Genomic DNA, 21,802 nt, shown 5'->3' on the forward strand with positions numbered 1-21,802 from the left:
CTTACCACTTCTAGAAAATGTCCTTTAAAATTAATATATTTACAGAGTTTTGCCGTTCTTTTTTCAAAGTCGATCGTACCGCCCGCCGCCCCTATGTAAACACAGATTTTTTTGTTGGGAAGGGGCGAGAATCAACGTGTGGGTGCTCATTTTATATAAAATTGTGTCCATTGCACGTTACCAGCACCAAAACAGGTGGCCATAAAGTGGGTGCTCATTATACGTTCTTATTATAGAAAAGTGATCCCCACATTTTTAAACTAACATTTCTTCACATCTTGGAAACTACTCGTTTGCTATAATTGTAAATGTATTTTCGTTTTCAGCGACCCCAAAAACTTTTAAATGTGTTAATTTTAAAGAATTTTTTTCTAGAGGGTGAAAAGTCGATTGTCTGCCATACATTCCCAACATTGCCAAGAGCTGTCGCTAAGTGTATTATTCGAAATGAAAGATGGCGTCAAGTAATTCTTCGATAAAATGATAATAATTGGTCAGTCTTTAAGGAGTTCATTATGTAAATAAATACTTATTAATCTATTTACTTTCTGCCTTAAGAGACAATATTTTTTAAAAATTATTTACTTTTTGTAAATACTTTTTATGAATCTAATAATATATTTGCCAAAAAAATAACCTTTACTGAAACTTGTGAGTAAATTCATTTTATTGTTCATTTTAATAATACCAAAACAGATTTTTACAATATTTTGCACTGACAAACCCAAAAGTTTGTTTGTGTCGAAGTTGCTTTAATAGCAAATCAGCAGGAGCAAATAATCGTATTATTTAGTCGTACAATTTGAGTAAAGCGCCTTATACACAACAAAAATACAGCAGAACTAAATGTCCGATTCGGCTGCTGTTGATTCAAGCAACTTTACACATTTTTATACGACAAACAGCAGGAGCAGTCACTCATACATTGATTGGCCATAATTTTAGTTAAACCTGCAGATTGTCCAAAAATGAATACCCAAACTTTTAACAACATGACCAGCTTCCAATACTACTATTTCTTAAAACATTGCCATGTGAACCGCATGCTTGCACTTGAATACTTTAAAACTGTCCAATTAACATCCTGATGAACTACCACTAGGAGAAATTTTTACACCTCCAAATACCAAAGAAATTGCTTGAAAAGGGTTCGTACGAGTCAGACGTTTGCTTAATGTTTTTAAATATTTATTTAAAGTGAAAAACATTGTTTTGGCTTTCTAAAAGAAATTTAAATATTTACTGAACAGTATTAAAAAAAAAAAAAGTACCATCCTATTTCTCAAAACTTAATCTTTGGAATGAATCACATATTTGTATAATAAAAATATTTTTCTGTGATTTATTTTAATTTAAAGTTCACTGCCACTAAAAAAAAAACTTTACTTCTGATGATCATCATTTGGTGTAGATTTTGCACAAAAGAGACATGCTATATCAATCTAAAGTATGACAGGTGACAAAGAATTCTATTTCAAACATAAACATGACTTTAAAAAAAAAAAAAAAAAAAAGAGAAAAGAAATGCCAAGTGAAAAAAATGTACCTTTCTGATGTACTGAACTTTGGCCATTTCACTGAAGCCAATCATCGATTCTGGTGAGCAGACCTTGACGAAAGGTAAGTCAGAATTGGCCATCAAATAAGCACCGAGGGCAGATTTACCAGCTCCAGGGGGACCTGTTAAGGAAAAGAACACAAAAGCAAATAAAAAAAACATATACTGAATGCTCTGTTACTTTTTTCTTTTTCATAATTCAAAATTTAAATTCTATACAGCTTCCTTTTATGTCAAAATCTTTCAACGTCAGTAAGATACAAGTTAAGATTTGTAAGATAGAATGTTAATAAAAGTGTTTTACAAAAAAAATAAAAAATGTCTGATTAACAAGCAAATTTTAGCTAAATCAAAATGTTCAATTTTACTTTGACACTTATTTAAAAAAATTATTTCTGAATACAATTTGATTTGGAATTAGACACTTTTGAATATAAGAATCTTTTAAAATAAATTTTTAAGAAATAAATTTATAAGCAATAATTTTGAAACTAAATTTGTTTATACATTTAGTTTTGAAAGTTTTTTTTTTAACCTTTAAAACTATATATATAAAAAATTAAAAAATTTTTTTCTTTGTTGGAAAATTATTATGCCAGTAAATCAATTAATCTCCTGCAATTGCTGAATAAAGTTGCTTTCACGAATTCACAATAGTCCTAATGTTATTTCAGGGATCGTCAGTTGTTTACCATGAAACACTGTTTCAGGGATTTAAAACAAAACATATTAAATCATTACTCCCCAGCAGTGTAGATCAAACACCACCTCCCTTAAACACAAGAACAAAAAAAGTTCTGGATATTGGATCTAGTTTTAACCTATTCATGTTAACAAAAATGTCTTCCTTACCTGTGTAATCTGTCCGTGTTCCCCAGAAAAGGAAGAATTTGTTATTTACAAAGCTGCTGTATTTTTAGTGCTTGGACGAATCAATTATACTACTTAACACGCCCTTCTTTGTGTGTGTATATATGTATATTATAGAAAACCATAATGTGTTTATTGAAATAAATAAAATTTATTTTATTCTGAGCTTCTGAAAATTAAAATTTTCCTTATCAAGGTAAAACATCTTTTTTTCTTTTTTTTTTTCTTTCTTTTTATTGTTGAATCTTGAGTGGACTTTTTGTTGTAAGAAAAAACAATCCAGTTAGTTATGCTTCCAAATGCAGTTATACTAATTTGAATGAGTACAAATGTAGACACTTTTTAAAACATTGTTCTTTAAGAGTAATCAGACTAGGAGACAAAACTCGATTGTCTTTTCTTATAAGGAGTCTACTCAAAATTGGACTATGAAAAAAAAAAAAAAAAAAAAAAAAAGAAAAAACGTTTTACTTTGACAAGGAAAATTTTAATTTTTAAAAGCTCAGATCACAATAAATTTTATTCATAAAAAGAAAAAACTGTTATAGTTTTCTCTATCTCTCTCTCTATAAAAACTTATGAAAGAATGTTTTAAAAAATGTCTATACTTCTAACTTGTTTAGGAATATCAATCTTACACAAAGGGTCATATTTGATGCTTATTAATGTAAAATTATTTGGTCTATTTTGTCCAATGTTGTTTTGTTCTTCATTCTTTATTCCCTGTAATTTTGAACAAAGATCATTGACTACAACATTTGGTTAAAAAAGGAGCGATTTCTAGTTTTGGTTTTGTTTGTTTGGTGGTTTTGTTTTACAGCATATCAACCATTTTTGGGTTATTTAATGCCAAATCAAGTAATTTTGGAAAAAAGGTCTCATGCTTCAAGTTGTTTATAGATTTAAGGTGTTTAGTTTTGTTGTTTTATTTTATGGATTATCAATCATTTTAGGAGTTTCTTTATATCTTCAAATATTTATTTTATTTTATTTTTTTTTTTTACACAGTGATCACCACTTATCAAGGCCCGGAAGCCACTCAGGGATAAGGGTTATTGCAAGTACATTACGTTAGTGTGGAGATTTGATGAAGTGTTTACTTAAGGGGGCGGTTCATTAGGAATTTGTTAACATTAGACTTGAACACATCCAAGTTGTAGTCCGGTGGGGAAGCAGGCAGACGGAACAGAGTTCCACAGGCATGCAGTTCTAAGAAAGAAGCTTTGTTCATGGAATCCACGTTTTGATTTAGGCACAGATAAAGAGTGGGGAAATTTTTCACAGTGGATTCGGCTAGACGGGTGTTTTTCTTGAAAGATTGTCGAGGGGGGGCCAGAGATTGGAGTTCAGACGAGCACCTGCCATGGAAATAACGATAAAACAAGGATAGGCTCGCAACGTCTCTTCTTTGGGAGAGAGGTTGCAGTATTCATAGCATTTAGTTGTTTTGTAGAGAAAAATTGTTTTTGTTTTTGGCTTTGCAGAACAAGATTGAGTTTTGCAAAGGGAAAGGGGAAAAAAAACAATAACATCAATGTCTGGTACATTTAATCTAGGAAGCTGATATCTTCAGACAGACATTACTACAAGTGAATAAGTGAACAATTTTGGCATTCGGAAACGATGATTTTTTTTCTGTGAAGAATTGAAATTCCAAGATGTTTTTTTATGAGATCTCTGAGAAATTAAATTTCATTTTTTGGGTAATGCTGAGAAGTGAGCCAAATCTCTACCAAGACATTTTTCTAAATCCGCAGTATATAATAAAATAAGATTCCTTCTTGTGAATTTCTGTGGGCACAAGAGAATAGAAATCTGACGTACCATGTAATAATGATGTCAGAAGTGGTGTCTTTGTGCTGTTTTTGATCTGCGAGATGAGAAGTTTACCATCAGTGAGCACCTGTTGCACACTCTCACCCCATTCAATAATACCATTAGGAAAGAATGACTTGAAGTTGAAATCACTTCGACCAAATGCCTAAAAAAAAGAAAAGAAAAAAAGAATATTTCTAAAATATAAACATTAATAATAGTTCTTAATGAAAAATAAAATGTCAATCATAAATTATGTTAAAAAATAGCGTAGAAAATAATAAACTTGATAAATTAAAATATAACTGTAAAAGAACAAAAATTGATGAACTATTTCACAGAGTTTTATTTGCATATTTCCATTTTACATTCACAGCATTACGGGTCATCAGAAATGTACCTTACTGTCTCTAATGTATGGATTAATGAATTAGAGACCAATCACGGAAAATTCTGATAATTAGTAATGTTGTGAGCAGCAATGAAGTGTTGAGATAAGTACATTTTATTATCATTTATTATTTATATATAACTTTATCCAAAAGGATATTGAAAACTTCGTTCTAATCCGGTTGTGTTCTGATTGAAAGATTCATTTTCTTGTTAAGATTAATGCAAAGGAAAATAAGTGGAAAAAGTGTACAAACCAAAATAATAATAATAATAATAATAATAATAATAATAATAATAATAATAAAATAAATAATAAAAATAAAAAATGAAGGACATCAATAGAATAATATTTAGTTTCTTTAGCGATTCAGCATATTTACCAATCCAAACAATTTCCAGTTTTAAAACTCCTTAGAAGTAAATGGTGTTACTTAATTTGAATACTCAACTATATTATATTCCTTTATTTAATCTGAAAATCCTTTTTAATTCTTTGGATTCTTTTAATTATACTTATCTTATTTAATTTATTTATATGTGAAAAATTCATATATTTTTCTATGTTAACATTCATTCATTTTCTTTTTCTATTTATTTTAATTTATTATATTTATAAAAATATTTTACTTTCAGTAGTAATTATTTCTGTAGAAAAACATTTTCTTACCAAAAAAAATATATAAATAAACATATTTATCTTAAAAATTCGGTAGCGCTACCGGAAGCTTAACAGGGAAAATCAATTCCTTCACTTTTTTCTCTCACGCCTATATCGCCTCTGTGCATGTATTCTGTTTTTTTATTATGTTTTTCCGATCTTTAATTTTTTTTTATATTTAATAATCATTGAAAAGTTTTTCAGTTTTATTTTAATTAAGAATTATTGAAATTAAAACGCAAATTTTTATTTTTATGATTTCATAAACATATATTTCTTGTAAAACTTCAAATAAAATAAAAACTTTTATTTTTTTAATTTTGTTATTAAAAGTGCAAATAAAGACTAATTGTAACACAATTAGTCTTTTTAGTTTTATCTGTATAATTTTGTTAACTTTTATTGTATATTTTTCAATAATGCCCTTTTCTTATATTTTATTTCAATCGCTTCACAATAGAAATACTGAAGAACAATAAAAGTGAAGGAACTGATTTGCTTTGTCACCGTTTCCAGTAGTGCTACGCTGGAAGTTAGGAAGTACTTTAGCTGTTTACTTCGGATGAGTTGCAAGACCAGAAGCTGTTTGAATTGTTGAATATTCTAAATTGCCCTTTCTTTAACAAGAGAAACTTTCTCAAAATTATGTTTCTCTAATTGTTTTGTAAATTGAAACAGAAATATTAATTAAAATATGCTGCAAATCATCTTCAGGATATAAAAGAAAATAAAAATTTGACAAATAAAACTAAATTCTATCAAAGAAGTTATTAATCTAATACATAAAACAATAACAAAATTTTTTACTCACTTGCTTACTCCACAAAGCAAAATGTGACACAAGGTCAGATGACAGAGATAGCCAGATCCCTCTGAAGGATGGGAGTACTCTGACTGGATACAAAACTAGCTAAGAATGAAATCAATGGTATTCTTCAGTAAGGGCACCTCATAAACCAACCTTTATTATTTCTGATATTCATAAATGGCACCTTGATAAAGCTGCATCCAAGAAGGATATATTTGCTGAAGACACCATGCTTTATAACAGACACAAGGGAAAAACTAATGAACATATATCTAAGGCAATGGCTGAAACCTTAGAGAATGACCTCCAGTCTGTAGTGTAATGGGGACATAAATGGATGGCAACATTTAATGCTGTGAAGATTAAGCTACTTTCCTTTAATAAAAGAAATTTTCTCAATCACTAATTGCCACGACTAATAATACGCAACCTGAGAGCTTTTCTTTCAAACTCTTCAGCTTAGCATTCACATGCGACATGAATTGGAACAAATACATGAAAAACATCGCCAAAGCTGCGTCTGGATTGGTGCATCTACTATGAGTCTCTCTCTTTTAGACCGAGCCCAAAAATGAATCCCCAACCTAATAGGCCCTACACTATCAAGCAAACTCCAACCCGTCCTATTGCTGCAACGTTGCATTTGTGTCTGTTTTACAAATATTTAAACGAAATGTGCTCGGATGAACTCATAGTACTTGCCCCCTCTTTTCCCAATGTAAATACTCGCCTGACTAACCCGTGAAGCAGCAAATTCCCACCATTTAACTGTAGAGATCTCCAGATGCTGGAAGGCCTCTACTTTGTTTCTTACCTCAAGCTGTTAAGACTTTGTAATTCCCTCCTGATCTCCTGCTTTCCTGGCTGTACTGATACACAGAAGTTCAAATGTAATGTAAACAAGCATCACACTGTTCAACTCCCTACATAGCGTCTCTGTAGATATGATTCTAAATAATAATCCTTACATCTAAATAGCACTGTACCTTGCTTGGGATGAATAAGAGTAAAAAGAAAAAATAGCCCTCATTACTATATGAGAGAGTGCATCTCCTAGTGTGTAGGACCAAGTGTGACAATATTTAATCCCAACGACAAGGTAGTTAAAACTGTTGGATTGAGTGTTGAGAATAGATCCTTGCCGAGTACACAAACAGCTAAAGGGAAGTCATTAAACACATAACTTCCATAATCACAAATTATTAGCACATTACAGACATAACAAGAAAAATCAAGTTGGTTTTCAAAAACTTTTTGATCTTTTTCTGCAAACTTTCAACAAGACTTACTGGTTTAATGTCATCAAGGGAACTGAGAAAATCATCCTGTGTAACTTGGACTTTTTCTGCATCTTCAGTTGCTAATTCAACTTGGGCTGAACCCTGAAAAACAAAGCAAGAATTACATTCATTTCTAATTCATTCACACTTTCAAATCGTTCAGCCGCGTTGGCCTATTATATGCAAACATTTTTCCCTATTCAGTTAGACAACAGAGGAAATGACTCCCCCCTCCTAAATAAATAAATTATGTTTCTGAATTTTTTTTAGATGATAATTGATAATTTGGATTATTCGGACTACTCTTCCCACCTTGAACTGTCCTCATTTTAAGTAATATTCATCTAACATTTCAGCCGATGTAACCTCCAACCTTCTTCAGGTGTATCTTGTTAAACTCAAGAATCTGCACAGAATTTTGAATGAAATCCTCTATTTAATCCACAAAGATAGCATGGTCTCATTCCATCAGCCATTACTGGGTAAAAGTCTTAAGTAATTCACAATTGTATTCTTTGTATTGCCCACACTGAAGATTGAACCTTCAACCTCCAGAAAAATGTCACCAACAATTTGCAAATATATTCAGATGTTGGAAAATTAATCAGAATTTTTTTTCATGAATGAAATGAACTTTTCAAAACCAAAAACATCTTCCATCAATTTCCCGGACACCATCAGCTCAGACCATTTTTATACATCTTTCAATAAATGGCTGAAGTCGAGAAATATTTATTTGTGCCGAGATTGCCATTCGAGAGGCATATCTATAGCAATCGTTTTATCCTCTTTCTGATCAAAGGAACATCAATTTCCAAATCATCCACTGACATATCTTTCCTAAAAAACATTAGTTCCATCTATTTCAAGATATATGCTGTGTTTATGAATTTGTTGTGTTCCGCCCCCTCCCAAATCAGAATGTTGTCTACTTCAGACACATATTTTCATATCTTTGTATCTTTGTCATCTTCAAGAAACCATATTTATCCCATCAGTCTTTCTAATATCATCTTGTTTGTTTATTGTGCTCATTTCATTCACATGCCCAGCTAATAAACTACATTTTTTATACAATCTCTTGCATTATTGTTGTTCTTTCAGCATTTGTTTAGTGATGTTACAGAAACATTGGTAAGATCTAATTCTGATTTATTAAGTTTTTTCCTAATTGATAAAACCATTTTCCAAGTTAATAAAAAGTAACAAACTAGCACCAACGACAACAACAAATTAGCAGCAGGAGCAGAAAAATTGATTTCTGTAAAAAAAAACCCCTCAAATTTAATTGGTTAAATACTCAAAGTTTGATTGGTTATCAAGATCCAACTTCAACCAATCAGAAAACAGTTGAAGTGGCTTGTTAAGTATTCAACATCTAGAAGAGTGTCAGTACTGAATTTTACCAAGTACTTTATCTGTTATGTTATGGGTCCTTGCGGATAAAGAGCTTAATAAAATTCTGTTGTAAATGACACTCTTTTGGAGGTTGAAGGTTCAATCTTCAATGCGGGAGATACATATTAAAACAAAAAAAGGGAAAAGAGGATAACTCAGCTTTTCTTTAAAAATTTTGGAGCAGATGCATCCACACACACACACACACACCACATACACACACACACACAGCTTAATGCATGTTGGTATAAAAAAAACAAAAATAAAATAAAATAAAAGGAGCAACTCACCTTGATGAGACTGTTCATTGCAGTAGACACTGCACAGCGGACAAGACCTTCCAATTCAGCACCGCTGAAGTTTTTGGTTTTTGATGCTAGTTCTTTCAAGTCAACAGAATCATGGAGTAAATTGCTTTCCCTCATTGACTTTGTGTGAATCTTCAAAATATCAACACGGCCTTTTTCATCCGGAAGGCCTGTACAAAAAGAAAACATGTAAAGACAAACACAACGAAAAACTAAACCATACAATTAGATTTGTAATAATAATTAATAGAGCAACATGGAGTTAAAATTAACATCCACATCCCGAAAAAGAGTCTTCTGGATTGAGATAAAAATAAAAATTGCCTGAGTCTTCTGATACTATACTTAATCTTTTCAGTCTTGGCTCAGTAAAGAGACTGGGGCAATTTTTATTTTTATCCCAATTTGGAGGGTCATAAAGGAAAATTTAAGTTAAAGAACTAACTATATTGCAAAGAATTCACAAAATTTTATTGATAAATAAGATATTATGAATCTCCAGAATATATTAAATACTGAAGAAAAAACTTAAATTCAATGGTTAACATTTATGTCAAACAGAGCTTATATATTTTAATTCAATAGAATACAAAATTTATGACATAAATAATATTTTGTAATCATGCTCCAAAAACTCATCACTCAACAACATTTCTCCAGGTGTACTCGCATTTCAGAAAATCTTTATTATCACTTTTAAAAACACAAAAGTAAAATTTGATAAATTTATGACTTTCCTTTTCAGCACATATTCAGACAATTTCCAGTGGAAATATTCACAATCAGTTCAAAACCAAACCAAGGTCCAGATCTGGTACATCATTTTTTTTTTACAATGACAGGTCTAACAAGTGAGGTTAACATTGAGTCAAAAACACATTTCAGGATCTATTAAATAGATCCTTATAACAAGCTTTAAACCTTCATGAACAAAGATTAAATTTCAAAGAAAAAAAGCAATAAGCAAAATAACAAATGATTTTAGAGTTAAAATCATTATGTATATAGAAATACTAAAAACAAATACTGTGTGTGTGTGTATATATATATATATATATATATATATATTTCAAATCTCGCTAGATACAGCCACTCTGATGAGTTGTAGACAATGAAACATGTGTCAGTGGATAATTACATTTTAAAAATAATATATACACTGCTCCCCATGTGGGGGTATCAAATTGGTTAAAAGGGAAAATTATTCCCAACTCGCATTTAGGTAAAAATGCACTTTCGTAAATAATTGAATTCATTCCAAACATATCGCTAAAACCAAAACAAAACAACATCTCTATATATATATATATATATATATATATATATATATATATATATATATATATATATATACATACATACAGGGTGTCCGTAAAGTTACTATACAGTTGCTTGATTAAATAAACCTGTAAAAAAAAAAATATTAACATAAATATATAATAAATAAATATAATACAATAAAACAATAAGACTGTATAGTAACTTTATGGACACCCTGTATATATATATATATATATATATATATATATATATATATATATATATATATATATGGTAGCTTTACTTCAGTCTTGACAGTAAGGATGCTTGCACATGCGTGGAATTTTTGTGACAAGACTGGTGCAATCTCAAAGCACACCTCTTCTGCATCAGCGTTGTTAAATAGCAAGTGGATGTTCAGGATGACTGGATACAATGCAGAGATAAGCAGAGAGCACATACAGTGCTTAGAATAACCAATTAGTCACCCATCTGTACTAGCTAGGCTCAACGTAACTTAACTTTGGTGATCTGATGAGAGCCAGTGTGTCAACATGATTATGCATATATATATGATGAGAATAATGGAAATAGTATTCCGACGAAATAGAGAAATAAAAAGGAACAAACCGAGTTATGTGTTTATCAACGTTTCATCTTTATTTTGAGAAAGTCTTGAAATAAAGACAAAACATTGATGAGCACATAACTCGGTTTGTTCCTTTTTTATTTCTGTGTGTGTGTGTGTATATATATATACACATACATACATGGTATAAAGATGACTAGAAAATCCTTTGTTTCATCTGATATATATATATATATATATATATATATATATATATACCTTCTTCAGATGTACAAAAACTAAAAGGAAATAAAGAAAGGAAAATAGACAGGGAAAAAAAAGAAAGAGAAAGAAAAGGCAATTTTCCTCTGCCTTCTACTATCTCTTTTTGTCTTTCTACATCTTTCATTTCATCTTTTTCATTTCCCTGTTAAGAACATTTCCTTATTTCAAAGAAGTTATATAATATACGATATTCAACAATATGTTTTCATGGTAAAACACCCGGTAAAAATGATCAAAAGGTAAAGAACTCACCAATTTCCATCTGCACCTCCATACGACCAGGTCGTGTAAGGGCATCGTCAATCAAATCTCGCCTGTTTGTCATACCTGAAAATAATTTGAAAAAATAATCAGATTGTAATGGAGGTAGAAAGGTCAAGGTTAGTAGTTATTTATTGACAAATTTTTTATTTCTAATCGGTTAATATGTTTTTGGAACAAGTTTTCAGTTTTTTTTTGTTTGTTTTTTTTTTAAATCAGATTTAGACTTCTAATTTTTTTTAATCTTCCACTTTCGGGTTGTAAGCTCAATTATTAAATGATCTTTTTTGACAGCATATCTTTAAATAATTATGAATATAACAAAACTGAATACATGCATGTCTGAGGAAAGAATAATCACATATGCAAATTTAAATTTTATGAGCAAAAGAGGAGAGGCTTAACCTCAATAATATTTGATAATAATTAAAAAAAAAGGTAAAGAATTTCTTTTACTTTTATATAGACACAAAAATATTTACTTATTATTATTAAAAAAGAATAAAGGGAGATAGAGTTTTGTCTTTTTGTTTTACCCTCCCTTCCTGAGACATAAGAGGTTAATGTGAATTAAGGGATCAGATTTCCTAGAGAAAAAAAAAATTAGTTCACATTACATTTAAATTTCTTCATGTTGGTACCGTCAAAGGAACAGGGAGGGAATTCCGAAGGCAAACAATTTCAGGAAAGAAGTTATTAGAGTGGAAAGTTTTCTGGCATCTGGAGACTTCTACAGTGAAAGGATGGAACTTGTATGAATCGTCAGAAGTATTTAAATTGACGGGAGGGGGGGGGCTACACATGCAGTAAGTTCATCGGTGCACATTCCACAAAAGTGTTTGTAAAACAAACACAGTGATACAACATTTCAGTGATGGGACAGGAGCTGGAGTTTGGTAGACAATGTATAATCTATTAAGTTGGAGATTTTCTTTTTGTTTTCTGTCCAAGAGAGAGGGAGAGTCATGAATGGTGCATTAGTTCAAGTATGATAATAGTACCGAATGCATGGGTTTTATAGAAATATAGGATAATTGCAAGTATGAAAAATTTCCTAGCTGAGTTGGTATCCATCTTTTTGCAGCAAACTTGGCATTATCTTCTCTGTATTGATTACAATTCATGTTACCTGTGAATGTTAGGCTGAAGAGTCTAAATGTTGAATTGACAGGGCGCTATCATCCATGACAATCAGCGGTTGAAAATGTTTTTATAATTGTTAAAGGAAAGGAGGTTTTGTCATAGTAACATTAAATATAACCATCCATTTTTAATCCCATTTTATTATAGAACGGCGATGATGTTCTAAAAATCCAACCATTGCTTTGGATATATGTGTCTGCATGTCAAGAATATAGCATTGTGCTATAAACAAATATACCCATCTTGGACACAATTTCATCAGGGAGGTTGTTTATGAAAATCAGGAATAATAAATATTGACCCCCCAGGACACGTGCACTAATGTGATGTTGTTTGGATGTATGGCCATCAAGGACAATCTGGATCATACTGTTAGCTTAGTAGGACGTGACTATATTAAAAGTTCTTCCAGTCATACCGTAAAAATATATTTTCTGAAGAAAACCATCCTGCCAGATCGGGTTGAAGGCTTTGTATATATCAAATGCTACCATCTCAGTTTCACCTGCCTCATCCAGTATATGATATATGCATTCAAAAATAACTGTTAACATATCTGCAGTAGAACCAAAAATTGCTAAATCAGTTTTGTTTTGTTTTCTCATTGAGTGAGAGAGTAGTTTTCTCTTTCTTTTCTTATTGATTAGTTTTGTTTTTTCTTATCTAGAGAGAAAGAGAGAGTTTTGTCAGCACAATCATGTTGATACACCGGTTCTTGCCAGATCACCAAAGTTAAGCAACGTTGAGCCAGGCCAGTACCAGATGGGTGACCATTTGGAAAGGCGAGGCGCTGTATGTACTGCGAGATAAAATACCAGGTTGGGAAACTGGCGTGGTCTATCTTTCTCTCGAGCGTAGATGGGCCTCTCTTAAGCCGTGGTAGGCAACCCATCTAGTGATGGCATCACAATAAAAAATACCCTTGATAACCCTGGCGAAACATCAAGTATTCAGCTACCAACAAGATTTAAAATACATGACTAAGTCGTGTAGTGAGTTCAATCTCGGCTGCAGCAGCATGTTACATTTTTTTCTTAGCAATTAGTTTCGTTTCAATGATTTCAAGTAAATAAAGGAATCAAATTGTGAAACGATAGCAAGCTGGTGAAACTTGCTAGTAGTAAACAAAAAGTAATGATCTCAAATTGGTAATCTCTTCCTCCACTTTGCAGCAGAGCACTACAAAACCACCCAACTGCTAAGATCACTCAATATATACACTTGACTCAGCTAATATATTTACGTATAGAACTTGTGACAGAGACTATAAATTGTACTGTCTGAGTCTACTCAAACTTCTAGCTTTGACTTCCGGCCAGTTCCAAATACTCAGATAAGCCATTCTGCGTTTCTTTTGTTCATTATTCTTTTTTAATTTTGTTGTTCAGTTCTACTACGCAAGTCAGTATGTATGTTTAATCTTGAGCAAGTCACAGATAGTATGTATGTTTAATCTTGAGCAAGTCACAGATAGTATGTATGTTTAATCTTGAGCAAGTCATAGATATTATGTATGTTTAATCTTGAGCACTAAATTTTACCTTACTAGCAAACAAATAAAAAAAATGGTTTTTACTTACCAATGACAAGAATATTGTTTAACTGCTCCACACCATCAATTTTAGTAAGAAGCTGGTTCACTACTGTATCATGTACACCAGTACCACCACCCTAAGAAGAAAAAACAATATTAACCACTAGATACTTAGAACATACTTTGTAAAATGGATACACTATTTGCTACTTTCTTATGTAGTATATTCAAAACAAAATAAAATCTATTTCTGAATTTTGGATATGAGAATTGGTTATACGAATTATTAAAAAAAAAAAAAAAAAAATCCATGCATAATTATGGGAGGGAAGATTATTTTAAAATATTCTCCTAAACTGGGAACGGAGTAACGGTCTTATATAAGCTAAAATGCTCAAACATTCTCTATCGAGGTAGTTAAAGCCAACAAAATAAAACAAAAGCATTGTTGAATTAAAAAAATAAATAAATAAAAATACAGAACCCAAGATGCCACCCCCCACCCCCAACACTTCCCTTTAGGTACCCGGCACAAACCTGTTAGGACGACTAGTTATTCCCTCTTCCTCGATATGAACTCAAGACCGCACGGTCAAACTCTTCCAAAAGCTAAGTTATGCCATTTTCTATCTATAATTTTGAAATCCACCTGTCTTGATATCGCAAAAACTTATGTATTGCAGACATTATTTTCTATTCATTTATTTATTTTTTTTCCAGGTTTGACTAAATTTCTGAGCATTTCAACTGCACTTATCTTTCTTTTGCTCTTTTTTTTTTCTCCAAATTATATCTGCATTATTAACTAAACACTGAAAAGTGCTTTTCCTCAGCAGTATGCATTATTTTTTAACCAGTCTAAACTTAGTACCTAAGCCAAATTGTTCTACTCTTAACCAGCTTTTAAACGGGTTCTTCCAAACTAAATTAATACAAAAAAAAAAAAATATTCACGCATAATTATGGAAGGGAAGATTATTTTCAAATATTCTCCTAAACTGGGAATGGACTAACGGACTTATATTAAGTAGATATTAATAAGTCCTTACATTTTTTTGTTTTTTTAAATGGAGAATAGATAATACACTGTGGTTGTGTTATTGGCAGCTCCAGTAAGTCTCGCTTCTCCTTTTTTGTCCCTCAGTCCTCATTTCCAATGAGTGATTTTTCTGACAAAGGGTGAAGAAAAAGCTGCTTTCCAGGTCGGCAATAATTCGTGATGTTGGAAATTTTTCTGTTTCTATGTCTATCCTTGTAGCCACATCACTAGTAAGGGTGCTGGAGGTAAACGTTTCATCTAGGCTGACGTTACCCGCCTGATAGTCAGGGACCCGAACCTTGTAGGCAGGTGTAAAGTACTGGGGCTGCTGTATTGCCATTTGCTGAATAGATTCTGGAACATGCAGTAGTTTCTAGTAGGGCCTCTCGATGCCATACTAGTGGGTAATTGTTACAGCTTTACCTTATCATGTGCGACAAAAAAAAAAAAAAAAAATTTTCCTCTCTTTCTCTCTCTTACTTTCCCTCTCTGTCCTACTCTAACCAAATCTGTCGACCTGTTCCACAAACTCCAAAAACTCAACATGAAATATCTCAAAATAAAAAAAAAACCGAATAAACCTAGAACCCAATCCTCCAATGTAGACCCCTACTATCATGTCTCCTTCTCCAACATCAGGGGTCTACGTTCTAACCTTCCAGAGGTTGAAACCCAATTACAGGAGACAAAACCGGACTTACTCTTTCTAAGCAAAACTGGCATAGGGCCGACCACTTCCCTAGATGAGTTCATAATAAAAGGATACTCTAACTTAACATCTAAATCTGACCCCCAACATCGCCATGGATATGGAATATGCGCCTACATTAAAGATGGCTTCCCGTGTGGTAGAGATATCTCCAGAGAAGACCCTAATTTACCTTATATGTGCTTCCAGGTTGCACTTGCTTACACCACCGCATTCATATTTGCCCTCTATCGCCCCCACAACAACGGGGTTACTGTCCTTAAAAGTATATCTGAGAAAATTGACCTTATCCTGTCTGCTCATCCTTCAGCAACCATTCACATTTGCGGTGACTTCAATGTCCATAATGTGGAATGGCTGACCCACTCAAATAAGACAGATGATGAGGGGAGGTTCTGTCATGATTTTGCCATTGCCTATGACTTCACTCAGATTGTCCACGAACCCACCCGTGTGCCCGATACTACTGGTCAGTATGCAAGCCTTCTAGACGGTTTTCTCACAACTTCCCCTGAGCTATGTTTATGTTCCATTCTATCTCCCCTGGGATCTTCCGATCACATAATTGTATCAGTTAATATAAAAATGAAATACAATAAGTCTTCAGATGTACCTCTCCACCGTACTGTATATCGATACTCTATGGCTGACTGGGATAACTTCCGTACATTCATATCTGATCTACCTCTTCATTCCATGTTTAAAAAGGATATATCCTCTATAGTATCAGACCTGACCGAATGGTTACTTGTAGGCATAGACCGATTCATACCATCCAAAAAATTCCAACAAAAACCTAACAGCCAGCCATGGTTCTCCCCTGAATGTGCTGCTGCCATTGCACACAGAAATCACTTTTTCCATAGCTACCAACGTAATAGATGTACTGAGACTAAAGCTGCCTTCAGGACTGCCAGCAACCACTGTAAAAGAGTAATAAAAAATGCAAGAGAGCTATATGTTCAGTCCGTCAAATCCAAAGTAGCTGAGCAGAGGCTTGGTTCCCATCACTTTTGGCAAATAGCAAACAGGATCCTGAACAGATTCGTGCGTTCTATCCCAACCATCATCAATGGATCTGAGGTCATCTCATCAGCATCAGACAATGCCAAACTATTTGCCAAGAACTTTGCAGCTAACTCTACCCTCTGCAACGGAGGTCATCAACTCCCTGTATTTCCTCCTATAACAGACAACACACTATCCAACATACAAATATCTGTGCACGAGGTCGCCAAACTAATCAAGAACCTTGATTGCAGTAAAGCAACTGGCCCAGATGGCATTCCAATTATAGTGTTGAAAAAGCTTCGACAAGAACTTGCCCCCATACTTACAAAACTGTTTAAGCGTTGCCTTAAGGAGAAGTGCTTTCCAACACCCGGGAAAACCTCGTCAGTATGCCCTGTATTTAAGAACTCAGGTGATAAGTCATCTCTCTCTCAGTACAGACCAATAAGTCTCTTGTGTGTCATCAGTAAGTTACTGGACTCCATATTAAATAAAGAAGTAGTCAACCACCTCAGCAGAAATAACCTCCTTAGTGATATGCAATATGGTTTCCGTTCTGCTAGATCTACAGCTGATGTTATATCCCATAGGATTAGTGAATCTCGACAAAGGTTTCATTTGCTCTTGACATATCAAAGGCCTTCGATAAGGTTTGGCAGAAGGGCCTACTTCACAAGATTTCCAGCTACGGTATAACTGGAAATGTTTTCTCAATAATTAAATCATTTCTCTCTGATAGGTTCATAAGAGTAGTGGTTGATGGGCAGCAATCAGAGGCCCACAGTATTAATGCTGGAGTCCCCCAGGGGTCCATCCTGGGCCCAACTCTCTTCCTGATCTACATCAATGATCTCCCAAAACACATACTTAAATCATTTGTTGACATCTACGCTGATGACATGACCATCTATGACAATACATCAAAGGCCGTAAATGACAAAGTTCTCTCTGATTCTCTCTTCTCTGATCTTGAGTGCGTGATACAGTGGGGGAAGAGGTGGCTGGTTACTTTTAATGCATCTAAAACCAAGCTCCTATTTTTATATCATCAACGCTCTGATCCTCATCTGGCATCAATTGAAATGGATGGCTTTCGTCTTGGGGAGGCTCCATGTTTTGACAAGTTTCTGGTTTGACCTTTACTCCTGATCTGAAGTGGAACATGTACATCAAGTCTGTTGCCAATGTCGCTAGGAAAATGGTGGGATCCTTCTACTGCTCCAGAAGGTATCTCACTACTGATGCAAATCTCTATCTCTATAAAAGCCAAGTACATCCAAAGATGGAGTACTGCTGCCAAATCTGGACTGGAGCTTCAAAAAACAGCCTATCCTGCCTTGACAAAGTACAAAATAGACTTTGTGGCTTAGTGGGAGATGCTCTCGTCTCTTCCCTGCAACCTCTCTCCCACAGAAGAGACGTTGCGAGCCTGTCCTTGTTTTATCGTTATTTCCATGGCAAGTGCTCGTCCGAGCTCCAATCTCTGGTCCCCCCTCACCAATCCTTCATGATAAACACCCGTCTAGCTAAAAACACTGTCAATAATTTGCCCCACTCTTTATCTGTGCCGAAATCAAAACGTAGATTCCATGAACATAGCTTTTTTTCTGAGAAGTGCATGCCTGTGGAATTCTCTTCCGTTCGCCTGTTTCTCACCTGACTACAACTTGGATGTCTTCAAGTCCAACATAAACAAATTCCTGATTAATCACCCCCTTAAGTAAGACACTTTATGAAATCTCCAATACCAATTATTAATACAATATTATCCCATTGATTATTGTACACAAAATAACCCCTATCCCCGAGTGGCTTCCGGGCCTTGATAAGTGGTGATCCCCATGTAAAAAAAAAAAAAGAAAAAAAAATCTTTAGACTACTGTTCTCATCTTGGGTGTCATTTTCACGTTTCGGTCAATGTAACCTCTGACTTTTGGATGTATCTTGTCGAACTTGGGAATATTTCTGTTGAATTTGTAAATCTGGACAGAATTTTGAATGGAACTCTTTATTCACTTCACAGGGGTAGCATGCTCTTGTTCCATCAGCCATGACTGGATAGAGGTCCTAAGTAATTCGCAATTGTATTTTTTGGTCGCCTACCCTGAGGATTCAATCTTCAGGAGAATATCACTTTACAACTGATTTTTTCCAAGTACTCTAATCACTGCACCATTGTAAAAATGACACTCGAGATAACATCAAAGGGATGGTTGAGTTTCACCAATCTTGTAACAACTGCAACAAATAAAATTCAGCACACTACTCGAAAAAAAAAAAATTATTTGTATAACCAATCCATTATAAAATAGGTGAAATTAAGAATGCATTCATTTCACACATATTAAGTTTCAATCATAAATTTAATATTCACATATTATATAATTTAAATAATGGAATTTCTGAAGTTGTGCAGGGAAAATGTCTCACAAACCAGATCTGTTTTATATATATACTAGCAAAAGTACCCGACTGGGTTCAAAAACAGCCTACAGAAAATGGACTCTGATTTATGAAAGTATTGATAGGTTATGAAAAGCAAGCGTTGTAAAGAGATAACTTCAAATTTGGGAGTATCAAAACCAAAGCAAAATATGATGAAAGTAAAAATAAAATAGATAAACCCCATAATTTATTATACCATACCTGTTCACACTGAAACACTTATCACAATATTCTGTGGAGCTATATTAAAAAACCTTGTTAAACTTTGTGACATATTTCCATTCTATGGAGGTCAGGTGTGAACGAACACCCCATAATTTTATTATACCATATTTCTTCAAACTGAAACATAATTATCAAAGTATACTTACACAGATAGATATGAAAAGTCTTTATTAAAGTTTTCGCCTATTTCCATTCTATGGAGGCCAGGCGTGAACGCAGATCCCACAATTTTATTATACCATCCCTATTTAAGTTAAAACATACTTATCAAAGTATTTTTATGTACATCTATATCAAAAATACTTGTAAACGTTTTTTTTAAATTTAAAATTTTTTATTTCCATACTTTGTGGACCAGGTGCAAACACAGACCCCACAATTTTAATGAACCACCGTTCTGCCAGATCAAACATACCCATTCCTGTGTCTTGATACATCTTCTATGATTATATGTAATCAGTTTTTTAAAATAGTCAACCATATAGGAGCTTATTCGTGACCAGACACACACAGACATTCAGCTTTATATCATATATATATATATATATATATATATATATATATATATATGCAAGCCTTGGATATTAACTACAACAGCAATCCTTGAACAGTCAGCTTGAAGACTAACTGTGTGGAAAGACATTCACCAGCCACCTCAGATTTTGTGCCAAAATAAAGCTCTAGAGTGCAATTCTAATCTTCCAAAACTGAAAGATACATTATAGTAAAAATAATATATGAAAAATAATGTGTGTGTATATACAACTAATTTAAACTAGGGAATCTCTTTAAATGTATTAAGTTTCAAAAAAAGGTTGACAACTACTAACAATAATCAACTTTTTCTGGTTTTAAAAAGAATAGGTTTCTTTCAATTAGCAAATTATATGTATACATATATATAGAGAGAGAGAGAGAAAGAGAGAGAGATATCTACATCCTGCAAGTGTATATATTTATATAATGAGGGAAAAACACTTACAACACTGCCTCTCTGTTTGCAAATAGCATCGATTTCATCAAAGATAATAATATGAAGTTTGCTATTTCGTCCACGCTGAAAATAAAAATAAAACAAATCCCTTGAGAAAATACTGAAATTGCAATAGATGATTCTTTAATAATAAGATAGATTAGTTGCGAAGACAATTTCTAAAAACGATCTAACGCATGTCAAACGTTAGATTGAATATGATGATGAATGTTGTGTCTTGATGTCAGTATCTCTATATTTATAATGTTAGGTGTATATGTGTGTGTGCGTGTGTGTGTAGATACATATATATATATATATATATATATGTGTGTATATAAATATACACATAACTGCGTCAATCGCTTTATTGCAGATTAATAAAATATCAATATTTCACTAAATATGTCACATAAAAATAAAAATTGTATAATCAAATGACTGCTTCAAGGTTAGTTATTTCCCATAATTTTATTAAAATTCATGCGATATTCACAAAGTTATGACATTTTATTCTTTATCAAGGAATTTCCACTGTCCATCGCTTTATTGCAAATCTCTTAAAATGTTGTATTAGGGCAAAAATACAATGTCTAATCATGAAAACTTTACTTTTTATTATATTTTTCTGTTAAAGAATAATAAACAAAAGCATATCGTAGGTGCTAAGCCTCAAATAAATGAATTATTTATTACCATATCCACCATTTTTTTTTAAATAACTTTAAATAACTTTTTGTCCACGAAATAAGTCAATTGTTAGATCTGAAAAGAGTTATGGTTCTGGCGACCATCAACTACTTTTCTCCACAGGGCATCCTTTGAAGTAAATTGCTCTCCTCCCTTATAAACACCTCTTTTCAATATTGACCAGAGATGTTCAATGGGGTTAAGATCCAGAGAACACGGTGGCCAGCTCATGAGGGTTTCTCCAAAGAAGCCCATAGACTCAACAAAGGCTACAGTCACTCTAACAGAATGGGATGGTATATTGTCATGCATAAAAAAAGACAATGGTAGGTAATATAACCATGGTGACAAATGTTTATGCAAAAAGGCCATGTACGCATTGCTGGTAAGTTTTACACCCTCTGGAACTCGGAATGGTCCAACCAACTTACCCCAAATGATTCCCGCCCAAAACATGATGCCTCCACCACCTTCTTAGCGACGAACTCTGTAAGGGGTTGGAGTTCCGTTCGAGTTTCAAACTTTGGCCCATCCATCCGGACCACCAAGAGTAGCACGGGTCTCATCTCTA

The 21,802-nt window shown here is 33.1% G+C and overlaps 1 protein-coding gene across 2 annotated transcripts in view; it reads right to left on the reverse strand.

The window, feature by feature from the left end:
* Positions 1–21,802, reverse strand: part of LOC145277886 (vesicle-fusing ATPase-like) — a 104,682-nt gene that overhangs the window by 16,316 nt on the left and 66,564 nt on the right. For both annotated transcript variants that reach the window (XM_080129877.1, XM_080129876.1), the window contains exons 12-18: positions 20,551–20,625; positions 14,186–14,276; positions 11,454–11,528; positions 9,071–9,258; positions 7,392–7,484; positions 4,253–4,409; positions 1,547–1,680 (exon numbers count right to left, since the gene is read on the reverse strand). In XM_080129877.1, the coding sequence (XP_079986003.1) occupies positions 1,547–1,680; positions 4,253–4,409; positions 7,392–7,484; positions 9,071–9,258; positions 11,454–11,528; positions 14,186–14,276; positions 20,551–20,625 (813 nt within the window). The remainder of the gene's footprint in view (positions 1–1,546; positions 1,681–4,252; positions 4,410–7,391; positions 7,485–9,070; positions 9,259–11,453; positions 11,529–14,185; positions 14,277–20,550; positions 20,626–21,802) is intronic.

The sequence above is a fragment of the Euprymna scolopes genome, chromosome 6 (assembly GCF_053919585.1).
Source record: "Euprymna scolopes isolate OS-2025 chromosome 6, ASM5391958v1, whole genome shotgun sequence".
In the NCBI taxonomy this organism is placed as follows: Eukaryota; Metazoa; Mollusca; class Cephalopoda; order Sepiida; family Sepiolidae; genus Euprymna; species Euprymna scolopes.